The sequence below is a fragment of the Vigna angularis genome, chromosome 4 (assembly GCF_016808095.1).
Source record: "Vigna angularis cultivar LongXiaoDou No.4 chromosome 4, ASM1680809v1, whole genome shotgun sequence".
Taxonomy (NCBI): Eukaryota; Viridiplantae; Streptophyta; class Magnoliopsida; order Fabales; family Fabaceae; genus Vigna; species Vigna angularis.
In genome coordinates, this window is record NC_068973.1 from 29,398,442 (window position 1) to 29,417,804 (window position 19,363).

The 19,363-nt window shown below is 33.1% G+C and overlaps 2 protein-coding genes across 2 annotated transcripts; one reads left to right on the forward strand and one right to left on the reverse strand.

Moving 5' to 3' along the window:
- Positions 1 to 536: 536 nt before the first annotated feature.
- Positions 537 to 3,027, reverse strand: LOC108330991 (magnesium dechelatase SGRL, chloroplastic). Its single transcript, XM_017565594.2, has 5 exons — positions 2,691 to 3,027; positions 1,672 to 1,848; positions 1,387 to 1,545; positions 973 to 1,119; positions 537 to 871 (listed from the first exon to the last, which is right to left on the reverse strand). Exons 1-5 carry the CDS (start codon positions 2,847 to 2,849, stop codon positions 767 to 769), a joined length of 747 nt encoding a protein of 248 aa, XP_017421083.1. The 5' UTR covers positions 2,850 to 3,027; the 3' UTR covers positions 537 to 766.
- Positions 3,028 to 11,637: 8,610 nt separating this feature from the next.
- LOC108331784 (probable methyltransferase PMT24) lies at positions 11,638 to 18,203 on the forward strand. Its single transcript, XM_017566704.2, has 10 exons — positions 11,638 to 12,035; positions 12,978 to 14,107; positions 14,185 to 14,334; positions 15,032 to 15,302; positions 15,382 to 15,492; positions 15,581 to 15,755; positions 16,364 to 16,633; positions 17,330 to 17,530; positions 17,618 to 17,816; positions 18,077 to 18,203. Exons 2-10 carry the CDS (start codon positions 13,013 to 13,015, stop codon positions 18,137 to 18,139), a joined length of 2,535 nt encoding a protein of 844 aa, XP_017422193.1. The 5' UTR covers positions 11,638 to 12,035; positions 12,978 to 13,012; the 3' UTR covers positions 18,140 to 18,203.
- Positions 18,204 to 19,363: the final 1,160 nt, after the last annotated feature.

The window sequence follows — 19,363 nt, forward strand, 5'->3', positions numbered from 1 at the left end:
ATGTGTGTCTGCTGGTGGTCTGGGCGTCCGAGTGTGATATATTTACTTCTTCCGGAAAATATTTCCCGTAATAAAAGAGGCTCCGAAAAAAAATCCTGAATTATTTATTGTGAATGATAGGGTGCCGGAAGAATTTTGTTAGGGTGCAAGAAGCAATTGCCTTATGCATATTTAGAGAAAACTGTTAGACTTGGTTTGATACCATGATTTGTTGAAGAAAATGAGTGAAAGAGAAAGTATACTAATTTCACTAATTTATTTCATGATAATTGAAGATTGAATTTTTAAAATCAGTGCAGGATTCACATAAAATTACAATATAAGTTCTTCCAATTTCATTTTTTTTATTTTCATCTTATTTCTCTCAAAACCAAACACTTTCATATTTCTTTAATCTCTCCTAAACACAAATTTAATGTTGAGAATTATCTGTGTATCATTATTTAATTTTAAAATTTAGTGAGGAAGATAATCTTTGGCGCACTTGAGAAACATCACATACATGTGAGCTGTGTTGTCAGATTGCAATGGTCACATAAATTAGAAAAGCAAATTAATTGCCTTGGGGGCACAAGAATTCTTCTTTTTGTGTAAATTTACATTTTTTTTTCTTTGGTTTTGAGTCTTCCCAAAGATACATAGTTTGGTTTTGGGATTAGTTCATTCCTGCAAGCTGAATTTTGCTCTGTCTAGCCCACCTGAAATTCTGAGCTGTGGAAAGAATTGGGATGAAGACAAATAATCCAAGTTTTGGATTTGACACAGTTCAAAGAAGAAAAGCAAAAAGAGCTTGAAAAATGGACTTTGGACTCCGCCACTTTTCCGGATTATCTCTACTTATTGACCCTTGGAACTTGTTTGCTTGTTTTCCCTGAAGAAACAAGAGACATATTTAGAAAATGAATATCCTAGATGTAATGAATGTGTTTGCTGAAATGACTAGAAAAAACTGAAAAGTGTTTATTTGAATACCTCCATTGCATCCTTGAGAGGTCCCCAACATTCCATTCTGTTGTAATTCTGTGAGCTAGAATGAAAATATACTCTAACTATAGAATCCAGCAATTCGGGATGCTCACGGAAAAGTGCAGAATCTCCAAAATGAATTGCTTTCAGAACCTGCCATACTCAAGTCATTTTTCAGCATAGGCATGGTTATAATTTTTTTTTTCTCAAAAATACATCTTAGAGAAATGAGAGTCTCATCCTTGTAAATAATAACAATAATAATACGAGAACATAGCATAAAAAGAGCTGAAAGGTTATAAATATGATCTTCAGGAAACAAAACCTCCTCAAAATTCAATTGAAGGAACGAGTGGAGCATATAGCAGATAGAACCATTGTTCCATATAAGTTTAAAGTGGAAGGTAAATGCAAACTTACCAGAGGCATTTCCTTGGAGAATATGTGATATCTAAATTCAGCAGCCAGGTCCGAGAAGGAATTGGGACCACTGACAAAGCAATGAACATGTAGGCACATTTCATTTTGCACTTTCTTCCATTCAGCTACAACATCATCCTTCTCGTACCACCCTCTCAACTGCTCACAAGGAATTACATACATAAAATACCTATTAACTAGGAAAACTAATGTTCTTGTTCAAAACACAAAACAGGCACAGGTTTTTCCAAGCCAAGCATGAAATAATGAGAATAGGAACCAAACCTGTTCTAGGTGGATCACATTGGACACTGCTAAAGTCAGATTAGCTGTAAAGTCGCAATGGGAAAGAATGTAGGTTCTGGGAAGAATACTTGCATATTCGTTTATCTGATCTTCCAATAGAACAACCTTCAGTTTGGAAGCTTCAAATTTTGCTGTTGGAACCAAGAGCCTAACAGCCTAAATAATAATAAAAAATCCCTCTATCAGTGAAACTTATAACCAAATCAAATAGTAATCTTTGGTATAGCTATATGAAAAGTTGTAAGCTTAAACTGAGTTCAACAAGGAGAAGGAAGGTATTTGGTGGTGTTTTCATTTCAGATTATAATCATTGATTACTACGAGAAATCAATTGGATGGATCTCAAATTGCAAATAATTGTCTCATGAAGCATATTAGTTTTTGTATGAATCTAAATCTTGTAAAATTGGGATTACAGATTGAAGTTGTTTATCCATAATAATACACTGATGACTGTAACAGAGCCACTAGTCACAGAATGCAATAGCAACTGACCAATATAAGTCAAAATCTTTGACGGCTACAATCTTAATATTTCAACAGATCAGGCAGTGAAATACAGGAAGCATAATTCCTTTCACCTTTAGATGCTATTAGTTTCTTCCTAATCTGAACTACATTTGTCCTTGACCATATTCTTGAAACAAGCAATTGATGGATGAATATATATGCCAAGGCCTGAATACCGGTGTACAAGACATAATAAAGCTTTAAAATTTCAATGGCACATTGTGAGCTGAAATAGCACTAAGAGACTAAAAGAAGAAAGAATAAAAACACCCCTCGTGTCATTACATAAATGCAATAGCAGATAAATAAGACGTTAAACAAGCAAATTGATAACCTTAAAGGCATACAGAACTAGTCATATTACTTTATACATAACGAAAAAACAAAAATTTCCCTAATGTTAGGCATTAAATTAAAAATGCAGGCAGATAACACTGAATGTAAGACAGTGGCAGGAGTCATGAAAGTAAAAAGAGAAAGAAGGGCACCTCAGAAACAAGGGTATTGTAGGATGGTGTGGCGTTGGTGATGGACAAGAGAAAGGGTCTGCATCTTGTGGATGATGGCTTATGCATGATATGGTTGGTGGTGAAGAAGTCTCTGGTTGGTGAAAATAAAAAGGCATTGTAAGCACAATGACATGCCATTGAAGATGCATAACAGAGAGCTGCTCTTCATGTTTCAGAGGTTACCATTGTCTTCTTCTCAAGGCTTAAAGAAAAACAGCGATGGAGAAAGAAAGAGAGTAAAGTGATGTGGGAAAATTGGTGTTCATGGTTTGGTTACTCATGTGGACTGTGATTCAGACCCCACACTCGAAAATCTCCATCACTCATTCCTTCCACACGATTTTTTTTCTTTGTTTTTAATAAATAATAGAAAATGGAAATTATATATATATATATATATATATATATATATATATATATATATATATTATAAACACAATGCATGATTTGAGAATGTAATCGAACGTTGTGCCACGTCCTGACAGTGCTCAAATTTTCGATAACGCATGTTGTGGATAATGTAGTGACGTGGCATTACGTGGTGAAGAGTTCGGTGTGAAGCGAATTGAGATCTGTTTGGGGCTCCTTATTTTCCAAAATTCCATATAAGATTAAATCGTATTTACGAGATACAACTTAAGAAGTCGTCACTTATAACACAACTTCTAACATGTGAAGATAAACTATGATCCTATAATCACTTCAGTGAAAATGTTAATATCATGCAATTTAAGAACAACTTCATTTTAATTAATTAGACTTTAATTAGTTAAAGTCATACAAACAACTTCTTCCAAAATTCATAAAATTTAATTGAAATAGTCATTAATTAGTGACTTCATCACTGTTTTTCAATACACAAAAACCATGTTTTGGTTTCAGTTCACCTATAATTATATTGAAATATTCACCTGCACCGCTTTACTGTTTTCAAATTTTAGAAGAAATTCAATCATTCTTTTATAACTTCACCTTTACCATATCTTTAATTCAAATCGTATGTTTGTTATACAACTTTAATTAACTAAGTCCAATTAATTAAAATGAAGTCGTCATTGGCTTGTATGATTTTAACATTTTCACTAAAATCATCTTATCGCACGACTTCATCTTCATATGGTGCCACTTATTCTGTCTAGTAAGCACGACTAAGCTCTCTATGTAATTCTTTTAAAGGAAACTCAGATATATAATTTCTAAATATAATTGGCCTAATTTTGTAAAAAAGAAAACCCTTTTCTATTAATTATCCATTTGTGAAATTATTTTTTTATATTATTGAAATTATTCATCTCAAATTTTATAAAATATGAATAATAAAAACAACAATATAACAAACTAATTTATATTAATATATTATGATCTATATAAAAGAGATATTAAATAATTGAAAATTAATATTATAAGATTTTGTACATATTATTTATTAGGAAGTTTAAAAGAAATATTCTATAGAAAAACATTCAATTATGTAATATATATATATATATATATATATATATATATATATATATATATATATATATATATATATATATATATATATATATATATATATATATATATATATATATATATATATATATATATATATATATATATATATATATATATATATATATATATATATAATCCAATCATTTCAAGTGAAAATTTTTCAAATCTTTAACAAAATCATTTAAGAAAGACTGATAGTTAAAAGATTTAATATATAATGGATGTATTAACAAAATCATTTAAGAAAGATTGATAGTTAAAGATTTAATATATAATGATGGATCTATTAAAGAAAGAATTCATGGATAATATATATATATATATATATATATATATATATATATATATATATATATATATATATATAATCCAATCATTTCAAGTGAAATTTTTTCAAATCTTTAACATAATCATTTAAAAAAGATTGATAATTAAAAGACTTAATATATAATGATGGATTTATTAAAGAAAGAATCCATGAATAAGAATGAGACTTGAACACCAGTATACAAAGATTAATATAATTTTTAATTCAAAAATAAACAATTTTTTTTATATAAACATGTTTTCTTATTAAATTTTTTTCTCCTTAGTGTTGGTCTTTTTATTAGATGTCGTGTACTCAATACTTATCTTTTTAAAAGATATGTGTATTTAATGGATTAATGAACTATAATTTTACTAACGTATCTTATGATTATGATAAATATATGAAAATTATAGAGGAATTTATGTGTTGCGTCCAACCTCCTTAACAGCCTCTTCTGTGTTGTTTTCATTCACTTCAACCACTTCATCAACAACTTCTTTATTGCTTGAATGATTTGTTATGAGTATGCAACATTTTATTACGAAAGTTACTCACAGATAAAATGACTTAAGTAAACATCTTACTTAAGTATATTAGCCAAACATGATTATGAAGGCCATAGTGTAATCGAAATGTTCATCATTACTCCCTTATTGCTTGGTTGATGTTAGAAGTTTATAGAGAACACAACCTAGGTTTGTTAGACGAGAGTGAGAGTTCATTGAGAACGCTTCTCTCTACTTGGTTTAAACTAGGAGTTCATTAAGAACATTCCTCACCTTTCGGTTTGGACCAGGAGTTCACGAAGAACGTTTCTTAGGTTTAGTGGACAAGAGTGAGAGTTCATTGAGAACATTCCTCACCTCTCAGTTTGGACTAGGAGTTCACGGAGAATGTTCCTTAGGCTAAGCGGACGAGAGTAAGAGTTCACTGAGAACATTCCTCACCTCTCGGTTTAGACTAGGAGTTCACAAAGAACGTTTCCTAGGTTTAGTGGACGAGAATGAGAGTTCTCTACATCTGGCGGCGCGTGCATTTTTGTCTCCAATGCCGACCACTTTCGTTGGACTCACCACAATCTACTCTCTTTGGATATGACCTTGTTGTGCTAATTGAGTCTCTTTCGATTTTTAGGTTTTTTCTCTTTTCTGCTTGTTCATGGCTTCTTCCCCAACTATCTCTTTGTACCATTTTTTTATCACTAGTATGTTTGACCCATTTATATATACTAACTGTGTCAATGTGCATTTATCTATAGATAAGTTATATGATATTAATTATACAACTTGGGTATCAATTGTGACAACTATTGATTTCACTATAGTTACCCCGTTGGTCGAAAGTTGATGCTTAGTTATGCATTGTTATCAAGGGTACTTGTACTTTTCTTTAAACCAAATTTTCATTCGCACAAAACATGTTTTGAAATCTGGGAACACAACAAATTATTATACACCAATGATACTCAATATATTTATGGTGTTTGTTATGATCTTTTCAATGTTGTTGCTCTTCAACATTAAAACTCTATGGCTATCATTGAAGCTATCAAATTAATACTACTTTTCAAGGCAACTTCAGTATTGTCAAGTAGTATTCAAGAAAGTAGATAGGGTTAAAGTAACCCTGAGTCGTCTCCCAACGAATACGGAATTGCCTTTTAATATTTGAATCTTATGAATGCAATGCAATGTTCAAGAATAAAAATGATGTTTGGAGAAAGTTTAAAGAACAAATAAGAAATTGAAAAACGATTATAATGAAATAGGCTAATTCCACTGTTTTTCCAAGATAGATTCATCATCGGTTATTCACAGATAATTGTTCAATTGATTATTATTTAATTTTCAAATTAATTAAAGTACATTCTTAATTAATTTGAGGACGATCAAGCACTTAACCAAAGTAAATTCTCAATCAAATGCAAAACCTTTCTAGATTATTCACAATGAATTCAACCAAAGTACATTCTCAATCAAATCCTATTATGTTTAATCATGTCTATTCTTAAATCGACTAACCAAATTAAAAACTAATCAATCAAAGTAAATTCTCAATTGATTATAGTTGAAATTATTACTACCAATCAAAGTACATTCTCAATTGATAGTAAAAATCAATTAATCATATGAAAGTTCCTAAATTAAATCAAAGTAGATTCTCAATTAAACCTAGAAACCCTAGAACTCATATAATCAATATGCATGTAGATTCAAACACATTATGATGCAAGAATCTTTGCTTTTAATTTGATAGAGAGATGAAAGACATAGAAAGAGAACAACTTAAAGCCATAATCAAAATAAACAATTGCATTAACTCAATCTAACCTTAGAATCCATAATGGAATTACAGCAGAATAGTCCTAGATGCTTAGCTCTCCATGAATGGAGTTGAATACAAGATGAAATAAGAGAGAGAAGTGGTGAATGCATAAATGAAGTGAAGTCCCTCCTAGGTCTCTTTATATAGGGCTTGATTGGGCTTGGACTCTGAATATTCAGTTGATAGAATCTTTTATCTTATATCTTCCAAATAACTAAAAGATTTAGATAATTATAACATTATTTGAAAGATATTTTTTGTTGATATTCCCAAATTAAATTAATTCAACAACTGAATTTTATCTTTTAGCTTTTCTGACTTTCCAAAATTGCACAAATATCCTAAAATTTCTTCTATCTGCACTTTAGTCCCTTCTGAATTTTCCAAAATTGCACCAGAAGTCCCTGTTTGACCAAACTTTGACCATAGAAGGCTTGTTGACCAGCTTTGACTCATATGATCGTGGCCAATGGGAACTCGCTACGTGTCAGCCCCTTTCTCACCCAAAATTAGGGTTTTACAGATTGGGGGAAAGGGCTTTCTCTGTGCCGCCACTTTGCCGTCATAAGGAAAAGATGAGACGCTTCTAGCACCGCTGTTGCGAACTGTCGTCGCTGATGGAAGAAGAAAAAGGGAAATCCGCGATTTCCATGGTGCTCTCGGTGGCGGCAACAATTTTTATTTTTGTTTCTGGATCTGTGTTGGCTTTGCAGGTAGTGGAGAAGATGAAGAATCGACAATGGGTGGCGGCAAGGCGTGAAGAACTCGCCAAGAAGAAAGGTTGCGGGATGGTGGAGATATTCACCTAGTGGTGGCCTCGCGACGATGGTCTTCGCGATTTTGGGTGGCTGATGGCAAGACTCTGTGGTGGCCTGTAGTGGCGCAGCGACAAGGTGGTGGAAGAAGGTGATGTGCGGCATGCGGTGGCTGCCATGGAGGATAGCGGCGTGGTGTGCGACGGAGGAGGAAAGTGACAGAGGGCTTGCGGCTCTGGTTTGGGGTTGGCTGCAGAGAAGCTCGCGAGGAAGAAGATGGTGGTCGACGACGTGGTTGTTTGGATCTGCGGCATGGTGGCGCGATGATGATGGCTATGACCGCGCATGGCCTAATGGAAGCGGAACGACGACTAGGGTTTCATTGGGTGGAAGATGATGCTCATGTGTTAGGGCTGAGGTGGCGTGTTCTGATTGGTTCACTAGTGAGTGCAAGGATCAGTGGTGTGACATCATTTGAGTGGTTCAATCTGTTAGTGGTGTGACATCATTTGAGTGGTTCAATCTGTTAGTGGTGGATTGTCACGTGGCATGATCTGGTGAAGTTTGGCTTAGGAGAGGTATGGGTAGAGAAATTTAGGAGGTGTATTTAGAATAAGGTTACTGTTTGGCTTAGTATTGGGCCTAGTTAAGAGAATAGGGGTGTATGTAGGGAAATTGGGAGGTGCAAGGGTAAAAGTTGCCTGTTTGGCCCATCTGTACATTATTTTCCAAATAAAACCTGATTTTGGGCTTTAATTTGCAATTTAGACCAATAAAGCTTTAATTTCAGCTGCACAAATAAATATTAGAAAATCCAAGAATAATTTATGCGCTAAAACTCGCTTTTTACGTCTCTTTAATTCTCAAACCCAAAATTCCAATCATCACAAATTCACTTTAAATCAATCATTTAAGCACATGAATCTCATAAAAAAATTTTAATTTTAAAGCATAAATGTGGGTATAAATATGCACTCATCAGAACACAACAAATTATTATACACCAATGATACTCAATATATTTATGATGTTTGTTATGATCTTTTCAATGTTGTTGCTCTTCAACATTAAGACTCTATGGCTGATTATATGGGAAAAATTCATGCTCTTTTTCATGAATTTAATGAGTTATTGTCTCCTACCTCTACTCTTGCTCAACAAATAGAGCAATGGTCAAAGTTCTTCATGAGTTGTGGAGTACATAGCCTTGCTGATAAATATTCCTATATCCGTAATCAAACTTTGGGTTCATATGTTATACTCACTTTGACTTCTACTTGTTCTACTCTTTTGTGTGTACCTACTAAACCCATCAATGATACACATGTTTATGTTGATGATTCTTCTACATTAGCATTTTAATGTGATGATCATCACTCTCGCAAGCTGGGAAAAAGACGTCACAAGTGTGACCATTGTGCCATGTTAGGCCACAAAATTGATAGGTGTTATTCATTATATTGTTGTAGTCCTAGATTTGCTATTGTTGTTTAGATTGCTCCTACCTCATAATCACCTACTGAAGATCCTTTTTCATCTAATATTGCCGATGACTTTGTTATTTTCAATAAATTTCTCAAATGGTATAAGGATCTACAACCTTCTAGTTCCATTGCATTTGTATCACACATAAGTACATCTTTTGTTGGTTTGACTCCAACTTCTTTTCTTGGTCCTTGAGTTCTTGACTTAAGAGCCATAAAACACATTACTCCTCTTTATGCTCTCCAGATCCTTTACCTTTTGTTATAATGGCGGATGAGTTTAGAATTTTAGCTCATGGTATTAGAATTGTTAACTTTTTTCCTTTTTTATCCATTGATAATGTTCTTTATGTTTCTGGGCTCATTTTAACTTATTATCCATTAGTTGTCTAACTCTCTCTTGATTGTGTTATTTATTTTAACAAAGATTATGTTTATTTATATGATCAAAGTTTGAGATAGGTGATTGGAACCAAATGTGAGTCTCAGTCTCTATTATCTTCGTCCTTCTACACATGTTAGCACGATTATAGATTTTCCATCTCTTCTTCATGGTAACATTCTTCAATACTTTTGGGTGATGCTATTATTACTGCATGTTATCTCATTGATCACATGTCCTCTTTGATTGTAGATAATAAAATATCTCATTCTATTTTATTTCCTCATGAACCCCTTTATCCCTTACCTCTAAATTTTTTTGGGTCTACATGTTTTGTTCATAACTTGGTCTTAATAAATTATCTCCTTGATCACAAATGTGTATTTTTAGGCTCTACTAGATCACAAGAAAATGATACAAGTGTTTTTCTCCTTCTCTTAACCGCTATTTTTGTTTTTGCAGATGTCACCTTCAATTTTGTTTTTGATATGTCTTCCTCTAATACAATCAATATTCCTATTATTTGTGCTCCTCTAATTGTACCTAGTCCACCATATGTGTCTCAACAATCACCAAGTGACTCAATTCAAGTGCTAACTACTTTGTCTCCTCCGACTCTAACAACTGAGTTTGCCCTTCCAATTTCCTTTTGTAAAGGTATACGTTCTACTCATAATTCCTCTCAACATTATATTGTTTTAAGTTATCATAGATTGTCTTCACCTTTTTATAACCGCCTTTTGTCTGTTTTTTTTGTGACCATCCCAAATTCTGTTAGTGATGGCTTAGTCCATCCTGGTTAGTGTCAGGCCATGCTAGATAAACTTTTTTCTCTTCAAAATAGTGGAGCTTAGGAACTTGTCCCATTACCATCTAGAAAATATGTTATTGGTTGGAGGTGGATTTTTGTTATCAAAGTTGGTCCTGATGGAACTATTGATTGCCTCAAAGCCCGTCTTATAGGCAAAAGTTACATACAAATTTTTTGGGTTGGATTATGGTAATACTTTTTCTTTAGTGGCAAAGATGGCATCCGTTCATTTATTTATAGCCATAGTGACTATTCAACAATGACCTATTTATTAACTGGATGTCAAAAAAGCGTTCCTTAATGGAGATTTGCAAGAAGATATTTATATGGAACAACCTTTAAGATTTGTTGCTCAAGTTTGGTTTGAAAAATTTAGTAATGTTGTTCAACAATTTGGTATGACTTGGCGTGAGACAAATGATTTAGTCTTTTATCATCACTTGAATATTGAATGTTTCTATTTGATTGTATATGTTGATGACATTATTCTTACAAGGAGTGACAATCATGACATCTTTCATTGAGGTGACACAATCCAATGATGGAACTGTTATATCTCAAAGGAAGTATGCATTGACTATTTTTGGAGAAAACTGAGTAGATGAATTCAAAATCTGTTGTCATATCCATGAATCTTAATACTAATCTTATACCAAAATAGGGGATCCTATGTTTGACCCTGAGCAGTATAAAAGATTAGTTGAAAAATTGAATTATCTTACTGTTACCTACCCATCTTGACATTTCCTTTGCAGTTAGTGTGATAAACTAATTTCTTAATTTCCAATAACCATTCAAGAGTGGTTTATTAATCAAATGCTGATTGGGTAAGATCTTCTTATGCTAGAAGATTTATATTCAGATATTGTGTTTCTATTGGTGATAACTTGATTTCTTGAAAAAACAAGAAACATAATGATGTCGCAATATTTAGTATAGAAACATAATATGACATTAACCACTCATAATTTTGTTTGGCTTAAGCAATTACTTAAAAAGTTACAATTTCAAAATGTCATTCAAATAATATTTATACGTGATTATCTTTTATTTTACTTTTAGTTAGTTTATTATTATTTTTTATTTGTATATTAAATTTTCTGTATTTCTTTTATTATAAATATAATATTATATATATATATATATATATATATATATATATTATCCTATATATATTTAATAAAAAGAAATTAATAATATCCAACACTTATAATTCTTTTGAATTTGATTTTCATTTAAAGACTTTTTATTTTGAAATCCCTACTTGTGATGTATAATTTACTTCTCTTTAGTTTTTTGGTCTTATTTTTTTTTTCTCTTCTTTCTTTCCTCTGTGTTATCCAAATAAACTCTAAAATCGGCCGAGATTTTTTTTCTTCCTTAATTTACAGTCAAGTTGTTGCAGGTAATTTTACAAAGCAAACCCGTCTGTGGAATTCTTCCAAGTGGGTTTATTCGGAGAAAAGTTCGTTGTCGTAATTATTGAGTAAATTCAAAGAACCATCGGTGATGAATGATCTCGATGTTAACTGTTCGTCATAATCAAATACTTAGTAGGTTCTGTCAGCTTGATATTTGAGTTAGTACACGCACACTGATATTCTTCTCCTTATCCTCAATCTCTTTACTTATTAGACCACAAAGAAACAGTGTTCAGTGTTTCGACTGTTTGGTGTTTGGCCTAAACGACCTTTCCCTCAGACCAGTCATTGTAGGAATGTGAGCAAAGTCTGCTCTAGGGATCTCACCTGCCCAGTAAGGTACAGTTCTAATCCTTCGTACCCTTTCCTGGCTTTCACATTTTGCATCCTTTCCTTCCAGAGTATCATCTATGAACCTTGCATCTGTACATTGATGATCTTGCTTTTTCAGAAGAATATGCCGACAACTGTGCGTATGTGGGTTCTGTTTTTTAGGGGAATGTGAGTTAAAAGCTGGATGCTTTACCTCAACTGCTTTTCTCTTGAACCGTTATCTTCATTTCCCTTATTTGGAAACATTATCTTAGTTTTCACTTTTCATGTTTTGGGTTTTTTTTAGTATTTTCGGTTTTTTCATGGTTTCATTCATAAGGTGTGTTCTGGGTATTTTGCACTGGATTTTGTTCAGTTTCAGCTCATATACCTGCATCCTCGTGTGAAATTGTCCTTCATTTGTTGGATTGTTGGGAGAAAGCTTTGATCTTTCTTGATAAAAGTTTATCTTTTATTCATCAAAGGTTGATTTTTTTTTTAATAAAGAAGAAAGAACGAAGAAGAATATAATATTCCTTTTATAAAGCTTGAGCATGTTTTAGTCGCTAATATAGAGTAGGTACTTGTGAATTTCTGGCTTCTCCATTCATGTTCTTTAGCTTAATTCATTGTAACTTTGAAGTGCTACCCCGGCTTATGTTATTACCTACCTTCATTCGACCCATTTTTGGAGTGTTGGGAACGCTAATTGCTCCCCCCCCTTTTTCAAGCTTCGGATTAGAAAATTCAGAAAAAAAAAAAAACATTTGGTGCCCTCGAAGGTTTTATTTGAATAAAATGGTAGAGCTACAACATGATTTTCCTTACATTTTGTGTATTGGAGATATCTAGGCAACTTACTTTCCAAGATTATTGTTTTTTTATATAAAAGAGGAGAAAACATCAACATGTAGCTGAGTCACAGGATTTTTTAACAAGTTCTACATATTTTATTACTCCCTTTTCTAGGTGCAATTATCTTGAAATAGCAGCAATTTGCAAACATGGTGCTGGGGAAGAATTCCCGAGGCGAGGGGAGGAACATACCAAACTACTGTTCAACGGTTTCTATAGCTGTGTTCGTTGCATTTTGTTTGGTTGGTGTATGGATTATAATGTCAACCATTGTTCCAATTCAGAATTCAGTCATTCAGGTATCTGAGACCATTAGTGATGTAAAAGATGTACAGAGTGATTCCACGCAATTTGAAGAAAAATCTGGTGATATACCAGAAGAACCAAGAGAGGGAGATAGCCAGACTCTTAAACCTCAGAGCGATAGCTTTGCAGAAAGCCAGAATGAACAAAAGGAAATTGGAGAATTGTCTGATAAAATGGCTAACGAAAACCAGGAGGTTGTTAGGGAGAGCGCAGATGAAAAGAATGATTTTGAGAAGGATCCCGGGAATACTGCTGAGGAGAATGATCAAATGAGGAATGTCAAGCCGAGCACTGACGAGAAGGAGAAAGAATCAGATGGAACATTAAATTCTGACTCTGCAGAAACAGAAACTTTGAATGGTCAAGTTCATAATGACGAGCTCATAGGATCAATGGAAACTTTAGAGGAAAAGGAATCTAACAAGAGTGCACATGATAACAAATTAGGGACAGAAAAAAGTATGGATAAAGTTACACAACAGGATAAGATAGTTAATGAGACTGAAGAGGAGATAGCAAAGATAAATACACATTCTGAAACAACACAAAGTTCTGGAGAGAGTAACACAGATAGCCATGAAAATAGTCAAGCTTCAAAAAACGATTTTATTACTGATACACAATCAGAAACTTTGATTGAAACTAGCGCTGAAAATGGAACCTGGTCAACTCAAGCCACAGAGTCACAACATGAAAAGGAATTACAGAAGTCTTCAGTTTCTATTGACAGCAGAAGGTATGATTGGAAACTTTGTAATACAACTACCGGATCAGAGTATATTCCTTGCCTTGACAATTGGCAAGCAATTAGAAGGCTTCAAAGTATAAGGCACTATGAGCATCGTGAGAGACACTGTCCTGATGAAGCTACCACTTGTCTTGTTTCTCTGCCCGAGGGCTATAGAAGCCCAATTAGGTGGCCTAAAAGCAGGGAAATGGTATGCAATACATAAACTTGATGAAAGCATCATATTGTTACTTGTAGTGAAATTCAATATTTTGGTGCCTCTTGCAGATATGGTACAAGAATGCCCCACACACAAAGCTTGTAGAAGTTAAGGGTCATCAAAACTGGGTTAAAGATGCTGGTGAATACCTTACTTTTCCAGGTGGGGGAACTCAATTTAAACATGGAGCTCTTCATTACATAGAATTCATTCAGAAAGTAAGCCTTTGAGTTTCTGTCTTGCAATGCTATCAATGGCTCGCAAATATGTTGTTCTGCATAACCAACTACTGTTAGAACCTGATTCTTATTGATGGGAAAACAGAAATCTCTTTCTTAAGTAACATAATGACATGCTGTCCACATAATATATTGACATTTCTTTAGAGGAAGTTACATCATTTATAATTTTTGTGCTTTCGCTTACACCTTTCTTTTTTAAATTGCAATGAGATAAAGCCATTCCATACATTTTTATCAGTCCTGATTATGGAGCCGATGTCTGGTTCAGACGTTGTAAAAGTGTGAATTGCAATAAATCTATATGATTCCTGCAATAGCTGTTTTTTCTCTTTCTTTTATTTTTGGTGATTTTACACTCTTGTAATACAGGGCACATAAGTTTCTAGAATATTTTATCATCTTAGACATAGTAATAGTTATCCTAAATTTGAGCTGACCTGTGTCATGTAAACTTTCATCTTATTGCACCTACTTTATTTAGCTTTTCTTGTTTTGCTTTGTCATTTACTCGTTGCAATATCACATCACACTGTAAGCTTGTATGATTACAGTGCCTTTCAAACTTGTAAATTCATTGTCTTGAAAATTAAGCAGTGTTTTGCCCGTCCTGCTCATAGTTATTGTGATGTATATGTCATTCTCCTCATAAATGGGCGTTTGTATAATGATGCAGTCTCTTCCTAAAATTGCATGGGGGAAGAGAAGTCGAGTGATATTGGATGTTGGGTGTGGGGTAGCCAGCTTTGGAGGCTATCTGTTTGAAAAAGACGTGCTGACCATGTCATTTGCTCCTAAAGATGTGCACGAGGCACAAGTACAATTTGCTCTGGAACGGGGAATTCCTGCTACACTAGGTGTCATGGGCACCATAAGATTACCCTACCCAGCTTCTGTCTTTGATCTTGTCCACTGTGCTCGTTGTAGAGTCCCTTGGCATTTAGAAGGTATGATAAACATTTCAATGGATTTTTTTTTCTCACTTACGCATGATGGTTCTAGTAATATATTCGTTGTACAATGCAGGTGGCAGGTTACTCTTAGAGCTTAACCGTGTCTTAAGACCTGGAGGATACTTTGTATGGTCTGCTACTCCAGTGTACCAAAAGGATCCAGAAAGTGTTGAGATTTGGAAAGGTACCCTATTAAACCCAAATTCATGTTCCTCTAATAAATGAAGTGATGAGTAGATGTCACGCAAAATCTGAAAACTATTTTGTTGCAGCGATGGGTGAAATTACAGTGTCAATGTGCTGGGATCTGGTGGTAATTGCAAAGGACAAATTGAATGGAGTGGCAGCAGCAATATATAGAAAACCAACTGACAATGAATGCTATAACAACAGAATAAAAAATGAGCCACCCATGTGCAACGAATCTGATGATCCAAATACAGCCTGGTAACTCTATTTTTATATTGAGCAATTGGCATAAATAGGATTCTAATATACGGTGGAATAGAAGCAACTTTTTGAAAATTTCCTAATAAGAATGAGATTAAAAAAATAATGACAACACTAATCCAAATGATTGAGGAGTCTTTTCTTCCAAGAAATATGAATTTATAACTCTTTATTGATGTATAAAGTAAATAATTTTTTTCTTCTGAAATTTGTGCAAGCTTTCTTTTGTTTGGAGATCCATAATTTTTTCTTAAAAGTTTTGCAAGTATAAATTGTTGGTATTTGGAGAGTACTGTTATGCTTGCCTGCACCTATCAATTTGTGTGTGAAGCTTGAGAAAAAGAACGAGAATCTTTATAGTTAATACTGAAATAAACTGACGTATTCTTCTATTAAAATCACTTCTGGGCTTGAATTGCTAGAGTCACTTGTTCGATTAAGAAAAAGAAAAAAAGAAAAAAAGGAAAATGGAATTGAACATCTAAAAATTAATCACTGAGGTTGAAATTGCTGAGAGCGTTCATAATGCATTACTTAGTTGGAGAAAATTCCTTTTTTACAATGTTTTTATCTTTTGTGATGTGTTCCAACTTGCATGTCTTCAGGAATGTATCACTACAGGCTTGTATGCACAAAGTGCCCATTGATGCATCAGAGCGTGGATCAATCTGGCCTGAGCAATGGCCACTAAGGTTGGAGAAACCACCTTACTGGATAAACTCTCAGGCTGGTGTTTATGGAAGAGCTGCTGCGGTTGAATTCACTGCTGACTACAAGCATTGGAAAAACGTTCTATTCCGCTCATATTTGAATGGAATGGGCATCAATTGGTCTTCAGTAAGAAATGTGATGGACATGAGAGCTGTTTATGGAGGGTAACGGTTTATTTGTACTTTTGCATTTTCCTGGTTCCTCTTTGAAATGGAAATTAGTTGCATTTTTGTTCTTTTTATTCGATTTAGTCTGGTGAAAAATCATTATTTTGTACAATGCATCTCTTTCTTTTCTCCCCTAACAATGTTTCCACAAGCAGAATTGTAGGAAAATGAGTAGATATTCTACTTTAGTGCCCATTAATTTCATGTGGTGTTGTTTACCAAAAGAATAAGACACCATTTTGGTCCTTGAAATATTTGAGGTTGGTCACATTAATTCCTGACAGATGGGAATCACAATTTTCATCTCTAAAAGATGAAAAAGTCGTCACTTTAATCCTTTTGTTACATTGCTAATGTTAACTGAATTGATAGACATTTTAATCCTTTGGGGGTGGAAATGGTGATTTCTATTTTTGAACTACTAATATGTTTCATTCGTCGGAAGGATTATCAGCTCTTTCAAGTACACTTCAGTATTTCACTCTTTTCCTTCTCTGTTATTCTTATTTTAATCCTTTTGAAAATGATAATTGTTTGTATATTTTGTTCTTTAGATATATCCTTTTAGTAATAACAACTTGTGAATAATTCCTTGTCTTAACTAGCAAGACTTTTTTGGGTTTATGCTTACAGACTTCATTGTCAAATATACCTTGTTTAGTATTATTTTTTTCTTTTCTCTCGTGTCTTCAGGTTTGCTGCAGCACTCAGAACCCTGAGAGTGAATGTCTGGGTAATGAATGTGGTTCCGATTGATTCTCCGGACACACTGCCTATAATATATGAGCGTGGATTATTTGGTATCTATCATGATTGGTGTGAATCCTTCAATACATACCCTAGATCCTATGATCTTCTTCATGCAGATTCTATATTATCAACACTTAAGAAAAAGTATGTTCAGTAACTTTAAAAGTTGTATACGAAGAAATCTCCTTGGTCTTTAAGCATCCTTCTGATTTAACTGACATTTGGATTCAGGTGCAACATAGTGGCAGTGATTGCAGAAGTGGATAGGATCCTAAGACCAGAAGGTTATTTGGTGGTAAGAGACAATGCTGAAACTATTGGTGAGATAGAAAGCATGGCTAAGTCTCTACACTGGGATATTCGGCTGACATATTCAAAAAATGGGGAGGGAATACTTTGCATTCAGAAGACATTCTGGCGTCCAACAAAGGTTGAAACAGTTGCATCAGCCATTGCATGATTAGGATGCTTCACTATCTTAGTTTCAAAATTTGAAATAGCTATGGTTCTATTGTGGAAGAGTGTCACATTCACTTCTCTATATAATATTCAATATTGTTTAATGTAAATTATACACACGACTTGCTAAATAGTCCGTTAGCACTCACTTATCTGCACAGTAGCCTGTCAAAACACCATTTTAATTGAAATTACCAATATGGCTAATTTTTTTTTTTTAAATTTCCATAGATGAGTCCCCGTCGTGCTTGGAAGGACGAAGTAGCAGTTCAAGTACGACTTCGTTTTTATTAACTTTCTCTTGTTTCCATATTGAAAATGTGCTTTGTAATTAATATGTATATTCTTAATTCATTTAGATATTGTGTTTAGAAGTATGATTTGAAGTTTTTTTTTTCAAATTTTAAAATGAAATTATGCTTGTAAGCAGGGAAGGTAAATAAATCGGTACTCGTAAATATTGTCTAAATTCATCTTTATTTGAATGAGAAATTTTTGCATTGATTATATATAGGTTTTGATAATATTATATTTTTTTAATTGAGTATGAAAACGATATTTATACATATCCTTATTTTATGAAATTTAGATCATTAAAAGGTAATCTAAAATATATATATATATATATATATATATATATATATATATATATATATATATATATATATATATATAATTTTTAGTTTAGTTTCATGAAATTTTTTTTTACCTTCAATTTTTAATATTTAATCGCATAAATCCTTTGTTTAATAGATAATATAAAAAAACATATAAAAAAACTTATCTTTTGTTTTATTTAAAGATATTTTGTTTTATTAAAACAATTTTGATTATCTTTTAGGAGTTCTACTAGTGTGATAAATGATTTTTTTTTAAATCTTCAAAGTTTTTTTCTTACAATTTTGTTGAATAATGTATTAAATTGTTTTTTCCAACACAAATTTCAACATTTTTATTTTTTTAATATTTTATTTGTTGTTTATTTTTATCACTATGCTAGATATATTATCTTTATTTATATTTATCTTTTATCTTTATTTAGTTTGTTATTATTTTTTATTTGTATGTTTTGGGCTTAGTCCATATTACTTCTATTATAAATAGAGAACCCTATGTGTATATTCAGTACAAGGGAGATTAATCCCATACATAAATTTCACTATATTCAACATAGTATCTAGAGTCGCTGTTGTCGTTATAAACTTCTATTATAAGGTTCTTTGTTCGTTGGCCATGCCCACTACAATCGCCGTCGCCGTTAGAGTCGTTGTCGCCGTTGTCTCCGTCACCAGAGCATTAGTTTCAACTTATGACAACAATTTTTCTCGTCTCGGCCAAGCAACCACAACGTCGTCAAGATCATCAACCACCTTCATTGGACTCATCACGACCTGGTTGTGTTGATTGGGCCTCTTTTGAGTTCTAGGTTTTTTACTTTCTCGCTTGTTCATAGCTTCTAACCCGTCCATTTATACTAATTATGTTAATGTGCATTTATCTATTGACAAGTTAGATGAT